This window comes from Coptis chinensis, chromosome 2, assembly GCF_015680905.1.
Source record: "Coptis chinensis isolate HL-2020 chromosome 2, ASM1568090v1, whole genome shotgun sequence".
NCBI lineage: Eukaryota > Viridiplantae > Streptophyta > Magnoliopsida > Ranunculales > Ranunculaceae > Coptis > Coptis chinensis.
The window spans coordinates 112,388,345-112,400,008 of record NC_141457.1 but is presented as its reverse complement, the minus strand read 5'-3'; the positions used below and the strand labels follow the sequence as shown (position 1 = coordinate 112,400,008).

The 11,664-nt window shown below is 35.6% G+C and overlaps 1 protein-coding gene across 2 annotated transcripts; it reads left to right on the top strand.

Annotated features, from left to right (window-relative positions):
* The first annotated feature begins 2,570 nt into the window (after positions 1 to 2,570).
* On the top strand, positions 2,571 to 5,135 carry UMAMIT21 (nodulin MtN21 /EamA-like transporter family protein). 2 transcript variants are annotated; one of them, XM_086592272.1, is made up of 7 exons: positions 2,571 to 2,802; positions 2,916 to 2,978; positions 3,074 to 3,190; positions 3,664 to 3,913; positions 4,145 to 4,303; positions 4,602 to 4,753; positions 4,842 to 5,135. In XM_086592272.1, exons 1-7 carry the CDS (start codon positions 2,630 to 2,632, stop codon positions 4,993 to 4,995), a joined length of 1,068 nt encoding a protein of 355 aa, XP_086448398.1. In that variant the 5' UTR covers positions 2,571 to 2,629; the 3' UTR covers positions 4,996 to 5,135. The 2 variants fall into 2 exon arrangements, with proteins under 2 accessions (XP_086448398.1, XP_086448399.1); XM_086592273.1 differs by lacking the exon at positions 4,145 to 4,303.
* The last annotated feature ends 6,529 nt before the right edge of the window (positions 5,136 to 11,664 follow it).

Sequence of the window (11,664 nt, the reverse complement as noted above, 5' to 3'; positions counted from 1 at the left end):
AATACTACACTCAAAGTAGAAGAACAATGAGAGAAAGAGATTGAGAAATCTTATTCATAGAAGTGTCCATATATAGGAGGAGGTTACCTTTATATATAACTAGGTAACCTCCTTTCATTCATGGACACTTTTATGAATAAGATTTCTCTCTCTTTCCCTCATTGTTCTTCTACTTTATTAGTGTAGTATTCTCTTTAAAACTAGTTAAATATAACATAGCCCAAATTATACCATATAAATTGGGGTTTTCATCAAATTAGGGTTATATTGTGCATATTGTTGGCCCCAATTACATGTAACAAATTGGGGTTTTCATCAAATTATGGTTATATTGTGCATATTGAACATAAATTGGTCCTAATTACATGTAACAAATTGGGAGTTTTATCCAATTGGGGTTCTATTTTGCAAACTAAACACTGTGAAGTCTATTGAATTGTAGAATTATTTAAGTATATTTAACAAAAAATACTCCATTTAAATATATTTTTGTATTTAGCCCCTCTTTCAATAAATTTTTAAGTTTTTAGCCTCTCATCCATTAATAGTCTGTGGGAGCAACATTCAAAGCTCCAACAGCTAGTTATCAATAACCATTGGTTGCCAACCTTAAGATTTGGACACGTGCAAACCATTGGTTGCCAACATGCACATTTATTTTGTTTAAAAAAAATGGTCATGTATGTCGCATGTGAGGAGTATTTAGGTTATTAGGAAAATATGATGAGCAAAACACATACAATGCAGTTAAAGTTGACGACTAGTTATCAATAACTGTTGGTTGTCAACCTTAAGATTTGGACACGTGCAAATTTATTTTGTTTTCAAAAAAATGGTCATGTGTGTCCCATGTGAAAATTATTTAGGTCATTAGGAAAATATAATGAGCAAAACATATACTGCAATTAAAGTTGACTGAGTCAACTGACAGAACTAGAGCCAAAAACGAATAAACAAACTTACAAGAAGCCAAACGTTGAACACACTATTAAAAGTGGGGCCGAAAACAAATGAACCCTATTTTTAAGCAAAAACATAAAAGAAGAAAATGTTAAGGCATCTGAGCAAAGGCAACACAAAAGCTAAAAGATAAAAAGGCGCTAAGGAGCAAAATTTGGTTTTCAAAAGAACATCCAAATTACACTTTGCGCTACGCAACCCATAAAGATCAGAAGAAAAACTTGGTGGGACTAAAATGTGATTTATCAATCAACAGGTTACGTTAATAAGAGATCCATTGATTGATGGTAGTGGAATTGTTTTACTAATGCAAAATGCTTTTCACGAAGAATCTTTGATTAAAACTGATGAGTGAAAATGTGAAAGGCTTTAGGACCACAAATTTCATTGCACAGGGCACTTTTGGAGCTCTCTCCTACTTTCGTCATGCTATGAAATGGTTGAAACCTTACTCTCTGCATTGCATCTAGAAAAGATATCAAGATTTTATTTGATTAACATTACCCAGCTATCTACCTGCCTGTTGCAAATGGAAGCCGCAGTCAAGTATCACGACCAACTTAAAGCTATAAGATGATTCTCCCACATTCACTACCTAATCATTTACATTTTATAAGGCGTTTGTAATAGTAAAAAACAAAATCATTGTTGCAATGCAACTGTAGGAGAACAATATAACAGTTTACTCAGCCTTCAGTCTAGATTGATATGCGCTTGAAGAAAAATGTCCAACACAAAGCATCGTCCCTCAACCAGTGAAACAGATGCAATGCAAAGGAATCCATTATTGAATTTAATCAAATAACCCGTGCAACATGTGCGTCCCTCCTTCACTAATTAAACTATCACCAAGCTGCTCATTTTATTCTTTTTTTTTTTTTGGCAAGTAGAAATTATATTAAAAACGGAAAAAGTTATAAAAATGTGTGGTCTGGACTATGAAATCCCACCACCATCAAGTTCAGAATATCCAAAAACATAGTACATGATGTTGAATTGTAAAAAATTAGAATCTAAAAAACTGCTGAAAAGGTGATTCCCAGTGTAGTACAGTAGCCATGGTACATGTGGTTTAGCTTTTCATTATTCTATAGTGCTACTCCAGCTTCTCATTTTATTCACTGGACTAGTATCAATAAAAGGAGGACAAACAGACACACAAACCAGAACCAGAACTAGAACTTTAATCTAACTTTAGCAAAATCACATCCCATCAGATTTTTATAATACACAGTAAACTAAACTAAAAAGCACTAATTCGAAAAAGGGTCATTAAATATAGTATACTAAACTCATCGTGCCCTAGAATCTCTCAAAGATAGGAACAGAAAAGAAACACCATGATATTTTCTACAGATCAAAGTAATCATAAAAAAAAACATGCAAGCAACGAAATCAAGTGCGCACTTTCTTTAATAACCGAATAGAAAGAAAGAAAAAACACTACTAACTTTTGGACAGTTCTCACATCTAGGAAAGCAAGTCAAGATCAAGAAACGTGTCCCGAAACTTATGTATGTTTCAATTAGTTTTCTTTTCTTTTTCTTTACTACATTGTCACTGAAAGTAGACATATATATAGGGATCCCTATATATATATGCCCTGTACTGAGATACTTTTCAAGTAATAAAAGACAGAGAGACTAGCTTCTTCCATAGCACCATTGCTATGGAGAAAAGAAGGCCTTTTATTGTTATAGTTATAATACAAACCATATATGCTGGCATGTTTTTGCTCTCCAAGGTTGCATTGGATGGAGGGATGAACAGCTTTGTGTTTGTGTTCTATAGACAAGCGTTTGCCACGATCTTTTTAGTCCCTTGTGCCTTCATGTTCGAAAGGTACATAATTAAGCTACTTAGCAACTCCTTAGTTCATCTTCTAGCTTCTATTTGATTAGTGTTATAACGTAAAACTATTTCTAAGGTATTTTCTCTTTTTGAATGTCCAATAGAGATAAAGCTCCACCACTGTCTTTTATAGCCTTCAGCAAGATATTCATGCTTTCTTTATTTGGGTAAGTTTATACTATTCTGCTAACTTTAATGTATTCAGCCAATATGAAGCAGAGAAACTTTAAACTCTATCGAACTTCGGTGTTTCTAAATTTAGGATTACCATTTCCTTGAACGTGTATGGCATTGCACTGGTTTACACATCCGCAACGTTGGCCGCAGGGACTGCAAATACTCTTCCTGTCATCACCTTTTTAATGGCTGTTTTGCTCAGGTAATGCACTTCGATCATTCTTTGGTATTTGAAGAATACAAAATGAACCTGCTGACCATTACAACTCGAGTAAGGAATCTTTTAAAGCCTAGCTGATGAGTGATATGATAAATGGAAAATACTGCACAATATTTTAGGTGGATTGCTAAATAATTGCTCGAGACTTTTAAAAGACAAAACATACGCCACATTAATATATTCTGAGTACATGAACTATTCACATAAAGAAATTGAAGAGCATTAGGAGGCACTGTCTTTAAATAAGGTTATTGTATCAGCAGACAACATAATAGTATACTACAAATAAAAATATAAATTAGAGGGGAAAAGGACAATATTAAGTTGTAAGATTGTTCTTCCGGTCTTTCCTACAGGCATTAACATATAAATTAAGTCGAACCAGATTCACTTGGCCCGAGTATTTAGCTCTTTCATATGTATAAGCATAGGTTCTACATTTTTTCTATTTACAGGATGGAACCTTTGAAGTTGAGGAGTGTTTCAGGGGCGACGAAGATTTTGGGCGTTATACTTTGCTTGGCTGGTGCAGCTACTTTAGCTTTCTACAAGGGGCCCCATTTGGAACCATTGATCCACTACCACCATTTTGGACACCGAAGTAGCACAGTTCAAGCTGTTGCTCATCCAAGCAACACATGGATAAAGGGTTGCTTCCTCATGCTTACTTCCAACATTTTATGGGGCCTGTGGCTTGTATTGCAGGTACTTTGCCTTGTTTTTGAAGCGCATATTGTGGTACACAACAACATTCTTTCTTTCTTCTAAACGGTTAGTAGAACATGAATATTACTTTGAAAAAAAACAACACATAATTACTTGCTGCAAACATATAGGGATACTATCATTCCTTAATATTTTTGCTGTGATATAGATATACTTGTTATAAGATTTCTCAAAGCAGATAAGAAATGATTATACTTTGATTGGTGACAGGGAAGAGTTTTGCAAATCTACCCCTCAAAGCTTCTCTTCACAACTCTGCAGTGTTTTCTAAGCACAATTCAGTCATTCATAGTCGCCATTGTTTTCGAGAGGAATACTTCTTTGTGGAAATTACATTTAGACGCTGGACTCCTTGCGGTGGCCTACTGTGTACTACCACTTTAACACACTACTCTTTCATCTTAATTACTTGACAATTTGACATTAATGGTCATTGATTCGTTTTTTAGCACAACACAATCCTATGCAGTGTATTTTCAGAATAACCATTTTATCACCTTAACACGCATTCACAATAACTAAATAAATTCTTGATTAACTGTGTTATCTATGAGATGGTCGTTAGGGCCTAGAACCATAAAAAGGATATTATATATTGATTGGTTTGCTTTACAATTAAACTATATGTGTTCTTAGTTTTAATAGTGTAGCTTACGATTTATGGCAGGGGATCATGGTCACTGGTGTTACATTCTATTTACAAGCATGGTGCATTGAGAAGAAGGGGCCTGTTTTCCTAGCGATGTCAACCCCTTTATCCTTAATCATCACAATCTTGTGTTCCGTACTTTTCTTAGGCGAAATAATTAGTATGGGAAGGTAGGTTTGCTTTATTCGAATCCATAGCGTTCTACTTTAAATGATATATATACTAGCTAAAGCCAATTAACATGCTGTGTGATTTCAGTGTTTTAGGAGGAATCTTTTTGGTTGGAGGACTTTATTGTGTTTTGTGGGGTAAATGCACAGAACAAATGGATGAGAAGTTGCCAGTTAAAGATGAAAAAGGCAATGGAAAGTTGGTAACTGAAGAGCATACTGGAAGAGTAGAGATAATCTAACCAATTAAACAAAAACTGCTACTACACGGACTTACTTTTTAGACTTATTACTGCGATTTACTATTTGGATAATGTTGGTTTGCATTGCAATACATATGAACACATATCTCTATGTAAATCAATGATTATGACTTTTGACACATCAGTAGGTCCAAATAGTAGGTCAAATAAATAGATAATTACTGAAAACTTATAGACCTTTTCACGCCACATTGCTTCACCCATCTTTTTTCTTATTTACGTAAAGTTGTAGAATTCAAGTTGTGGATGAGCTGATTACTTTACTACCTCTGCACAATGAGAAATTAAGAACCAATAGTTCCACACTTCCACCAATACTAAGTGCAACGCTTTCGAATCCTAGCAGGTGGAGCCACCTATCAAATTATCAGTCAAGGTGAATCTGAACGCTGGTCAATGATTATTACATCAACCAACAAATAAAAATTAGCGGATGGGCCAAAATCGACTTTGGATATTTATGAAGGCTTTTGCAAATTCAATATCTTTTTAATTAAGTAATCTAATTTTTAACGACCCACGTCAGTACGCCATTCAATAAATTTGACGGTTTGACTAAATTGAAATATTTTGAAAGTACAATGTTTAATTGAATATAAAAAAAGTACAGTTGTCTGCAAAGTTTAATGTATTTTTTTATCATTTTCTCTAAATAGAAAGAGTTGTATTAATTGCATTGGGTGTCTGTGCCAGTTCTAGACCAGTGAACATAGCCAAAGTTCCCCAACTATAAAGTCCTCTGTAAATGTTAAATGTTTGATGAATCCATTGTTGATAAAAATGATTACGAAAATTTGAGACATATGACAACGTATATTATTTCATGTACAAACTCTGTTACAGTTACGCCTCGATTATTAGACTTTCTCCTAAAACATGACTTGATAGAGTGATGTGTGATGTGTGATGCATGATGGAGCCCAATTATTCAGGGTTTGAGTAGTTGCATTTGAGTAAGTCATAGTTGTTACCACGACTAAAGGAAACGTGGGTTGTTTTGTTTTTGCTTTGATAGTTTATCCGTAAGATAAAAACCAAATGAAGTTCAATAACAATGTAGCCATTCCCAAACTGTTAGTGTTCTTCTTAGTTTTTCTTTTATTTCACATTTGGTATTGTCATAGGGGATTGATCATAAGATTTGAGTGTAAACACAAGAGAAAGTGAGGCATGTAGGGGGTATAGATGGCGCAGAGAAGGATTCATTGTTGAGTATTCCTAAACTTGATGGTGACTATGAATTGGGCTATGCTCATGGAGAATTTGCTTCGTTTGGAGCGAGGGAACCAACAAGAGGAGAGGTTCTTAATGGTGCATGAGAGCATCTTGCGGCGATGAAGTCAAGGATCTAAAGGTAAAGAATTTTTTCCGGGCCATTTTACTTTGAAAACCATTCTTCAAGGACCATTTGGGATTCATGAAAACAAGATATCAAGGGAATGAGAGAAATAATCGCGGACATTGAAGAAAGGTGCTAATGAAATTGGGAGAATCAATCAATGATTACTTCTCAAGAGTGATGATTGTTGCAAAATGAATTTAGGAGAAGATCTGCGGGATGCAAAGATTGTTGAAAAGGTATTGCTAGAAATACAATTATATTGTATGTTGATTGAAGAATCGAAAAATATCAAGTGCTTGTGGAATTGCAAAAACTCTTTATTAGTTCATGAGCGAAATTTGGGGGCATTCAAGTGGGGAAGAACAAGCACTCAAAGTCACTCATGCCGGAAGGGAGTAATGCGATGTGAAATAAAGAAAAACTAAGAAGAACACTAATTGGCTACATTGTTAAACTTCAACCGGCTTTTATAAAGCCTTACGATAACTATCAAAGCAAAACAAAACAACCCACGTTTATAGCCTAGAATGGGTAACAACTATGTTTGCAACTACTCAAACCCGCTGAATAATTGGGCTACAAGGTCAACCTAAAACTAGAATGTTCAAAAACAAACTAGTTTATCAAAGGAAATTCTTTGAAAAGAATCCAACTTTTTTGTGAACACATCACCACGATCATGTGTACCACCGATCAAATTCACGACTCCATCATTTGCAAGGTTCACTTATATGTTTGCTTCTTCCATGTAAAGGGATTCTTAGCTAGCTTAATGGTTGAGCTATTGTCACGAAAAATGACCGTGCTTTCATTCCCTTCATACCCCAACGTCTCCAACACCCTTTCATCCATCTGCTTGAGTTGAACATTTTCTCGCGGTTGTAAAAACGATAAAGAAATGAAAACAAAAGCATAGCCCGAGGTGCTCTTCCTATCTTCCACATCACCAAAGATAATCACTAAATCCAATCAGCTTTATTTCCATCCTTCTTATACAACAAAAAAACCGGAAGTTCCTTGTAAATAACGGTTTGAAAGAGATGAAGCTCTGTTGGTTTTCGACATATATCGAATCAAACCGATAATACATAATATCCGGTTTGTGGCTGTCATATACATCATGCTTTTGCGTAATAAGAACTATCTACCTCTATTCCATTATCATCTCGAAAAATCTTAAAACCCGGGAATTGGATTTTGAATAGAGTTTACCAAATTTCTTTAGAACTTCCAAAGACATATTTCTTTTGGTGAATAAAAATTCCTTCACTAAGTAGAAAACTTCTAACCCAAGAAAGAACCTCATTTTACCAAGATCTTCATGTCAAATTCATTCATCATTTCTCTTAAACTTCAAATGACCATATTCTCATCGTCTCCGGCATAAATCAAAAAACATAAAGGCTAATAACCAAGAGTTTACCTTGTTTACCGACCTTGGTGAAGAGTGTTTGTTCACTTTACACTTCTCAAAGAGTTCAAAATAAGCTTCAACACGGTTGAACCATGCCCTCTACGGCTCCGCAATATAATGCTTTATTGAATAGACTTTGTGCATTGCAGTTTTCACCTCATATCCTCTTGGTTGATCGACATAAACATCTTCTTCGGGTCAAATTTCCACTGAAGAAAGGCTGATTTAACATCAAGTTGATAAAACGATCCTCTTTTGTGCGACTAAGGCAAGAAACATTCGAACAAAGATCCATACGGGACCACAGTGCATATACTTCCTCATAGTCAATGCCAGGATTTACGTAAGTAGCCTTTGGCAATAAGCGGGCTTTGTATCTTTCTACCTCACCGGCTCATTGATTTTTGTCTTGTAAACCCATTTAACCCCAATCTTTCTAGCACCTGCGGCAGCTCATCAAGTAGCATGTATTATTTTTTTCTGAATGGCGTTTATCTCTAAATCCATAGCTTCTCTCCATTTTACATCACTCTTGCTTCCTCATAGGTCATTGGATCCGTAGTGGCAAGAAATGCCCAATTAGCCACAACATCTTCATCGAAAAGCTCTTCTCGAGACATAGTCCCCGCCCACAAGGGATCTTCTCGTTCTCACACTTAAAAATCCCGGAAGGCGAGATTTCGGGTTCACAAGATTTGGTACATCTTCGTTGCTTCTTGCATTCTCGCTTTCGACTCATCCGAAGTTGCATTCGTCATCGTCACCCCACTTTCAAATCAAGAGCAATCTTCTCTTCAAAACTGTCATCCCGTTCCATTTCTTGTCTCCTTCAAAGACAACATCTCGACTAATTACTACCTTCTTGAATCGGGATCATAAAGTCTATAGGCCTTCTTCTTCACTCATCCCAACATAACACAACTCAGGCTTTTGTATTCCGGCTTCTTATCCGCATGATAATGTGCAACACCGCCAAAAACCACGAAATGAGTTCTGGTTTAACCCCACTACGCCTCTTCCGATGTCATGGGGACGGATAAAGTGGGGCTCTGCTGAGAACATTCCAGTTTTCAAAAATATTTTAGGGGACACCTTTCTCGACAACAAACTCCTTACCATGTTCATCAGTCCGGTTTTTCCTTTCTGCGTTACATTTAGCGGTGTGTATCTTTGTGATCAATTGCCTTTTAATGCCATTCTCTTTACATAAATCATTAAACTCATTCGGTAAATTCCCCACCACGTTTTTAAACATTTAATATCAAGACTGTTTCTTTCTTTCTTAAATAACAAAGGGCAAATGCATCGACTTATCAATCGAGAAAATGTACCCCAAGCTTTTCTACTATAATCATCAATAAAGCGGATAAGGTACCTCTTTGTGGCTTTTGAAATAGAATAACATATATCGGCAAATGAGTTCGAGTTTACGAAATCTCCATGTACTCTTCTTTGAAAAGAATGTTGCTTTCCTTTAAGCACTACTATACCTTCCTTCACCATACCTTCAATGTTTTGATTTGCAACCAAGGTGACCATACCTCCGATGCCAAAGATCGTTTCTTGAAATTTTGCAAACATACCTCCTTCTTCAATTGCTTCTTTTTGTTCGGATAGCAAGGCAAACATTCTATTTGCGGTCATGTCGGTGTGGATAAACAAGCCTCTTGAGGGATGATAAATTCGACATTCATTGGATTGAATCAAAGACAGTTTGCTAAGAAGATGATTTTGTAACTTCGTAGAAGACATGCAACCACATTCATCCTCATATTATTTCCGAGCCTCAATTCATCAAATCACAAAATAAAGAGCGATCACCGCATAACACTACAACCGTCAAGGAACCATAAATTATTTCGATTACCTCGGGGCATTCCACATATGCCATAAGCGGCGTAGTTCCTCGATCATCAAACTCCACATAGTTAAGCCTTCTTTTCCCACATTGGACAATCATATTGATAATGTCCAAGACATTTGTAACACTTTCGATTTTTGTCATAGAAGTCCAACCTCTTCCTCTAAAGGTTGTTCTTCCACGCCCCTCGTTTTACTCCCTTCGGCATGAGTGACTTTGAGTGCTTGTTCTTCCCCACTTGAATGCCTCCGAAATTTCTGCTCATGAACTAATAAAAAGCTTTGCAATTCATCAACCCGACAAGCACTTGATATTTTTCGATTCTTCAATCGAACATACAATATAATTGTATTTCGGACAAGGGCCTTGATACCTTTTCAACAATCTTTGCATCCTGCAGATCTTCTCCTAAATTTTTCACTCTTGAAAGTAATCATTGATTGATTCTCCCAATCTCGAAAGCACCTCTAAATCTCTTCCGAATGTATAAATGATTTTCGACTCTCTCATTCCCTTGATATCTTGTTTTCATCAATCCCAAATGGCACCTTGGCATTTTAAGAATGGTTTTCAAAGTAGTCTTGTCTATGGCCCGGAAAAGGTAATTCTTTATATTCATGTGTAAGATCTGCATGCACCATTAAGAACCTCTCCTCTTGTTGGTTCTATGACTCTGTCTCCACCAACGACCACCATTCCTTCGAAATTTAGAATTCTCCATGAGCATAATAGTCACCATCAAGTTTAGGAATACTCAACAATGAATCCTTCTCTGCTGCCATCTATACCTGTTATGATGTTTTCTCACTTTCTTTGTGTTTACACTCAAATCTTATGATCAATATGATTTCAGCTCCGATACCAAATGTGAAATAAAGAAAAACTAAGAAGAACACTAACAAAAATGGCTACATTGTTATTGAACTTCATCGGTTATATGATAACTATCAAAGCAAAACAAAAATCCCGTTTATAGCCTAACGTGGTAACAATATATGACTTGCCTCAATAATTGGGCTAAAGGTCCAAATGAATAAGTCATAGTTGTTACCACGCCTCTAGGCTATAAAAACGGGGTTTGTTTTGCTTTGATAGTTATCTCAAGAACATAATAAAAGCGATACATATTGAAAACTAAATGGCAATGCCCTAACACGAATGATAGGACCAGCTAGGCTATAGGTATTGGAATCTGCAACTTATGGAACACACTCTCTTTGCGGAGGAAGAAAAAGACATGAAATACTATTTAAATTTGAGTATTGTACGTTTGGTTTAAACCGAGGAAAAAAAATGAACACCAACAAATGGAATTAACTATGTTTGTTATGCAACAACTAAAGAAATGAAAGGAAAATGGAAATGAAAATAATTTTTATGTCTTTTTCTCTTTCTCCCTTGTTTCTTTTCCATTTCATGTTTGATATTTAAAAACTAAAGAAATGAAAAGAATTGAAAACAACCCTTTTCCTTTCTCTCAAATCCGTGGGTTGAATCTCGGAATAAAAGTCTTTCTTTTCCTTAGTTTTGGTTCCATAGGGGAAAAAAATTTCCTTTCCATGACAAACAAATACACCAATGAAAAATGTAGACCACTATATACTTTTCCTTTCGTTTCCATCATTTTTTGTTAAAACAAATGCAACCTAAGCTATGTAGCTATGGATTCAATGAGTCAGTGACCACATGAAGAAAATTCATTCAAGTGAATATAAAATTTATAGGATTTGTTTGATTGACCAGGGCAAATAAAAAGGTTGCAATATATGCAAATAGGTTGATAGTTCTGCTTAGGACTTGAGGATCGAGAGTTGCAACCGATAGATGCTATTTTGATATGAAGAATTTTACCACTAAGAATCTATATGGTTGTGTTAGCAGGTAAGTGTAATAGATACATTGGGACGTTGCATTTTTTTTTAAAAAAATGTCTATCTAACCTAACAAGATGTGCTATCTGGCAAAGTTGATATTTCAGTCTTCATCAAAGGCATCTATTTTGAAAGGGATACCAAACGATACAATATAGTT

Bases quoted from the DNA above. Each gene is read 5' to 3' on its own strand.
- UMAMIT21 (XM_086592272.1), top strand. From the start codon at position 2,630: ATGGAGAAAAGAAGGCCTTTTATTGTTATAGTTATAATACAAACCATA. The intron at 2,803-2,915 runs GTACATAATTAA...AATGTCCAATAG, and splicing joins TGTGCCTTCATGTTCGAAAG to AGATAAAGCTCCACCACTGT. The intron at 3,191-3,663 runs GTAATGCACTTC...TTCTATTTACAG, and splicing joins TTAATGGCTGTTTTGCTCAG to GATGGAACCTTTGAAGTTGA.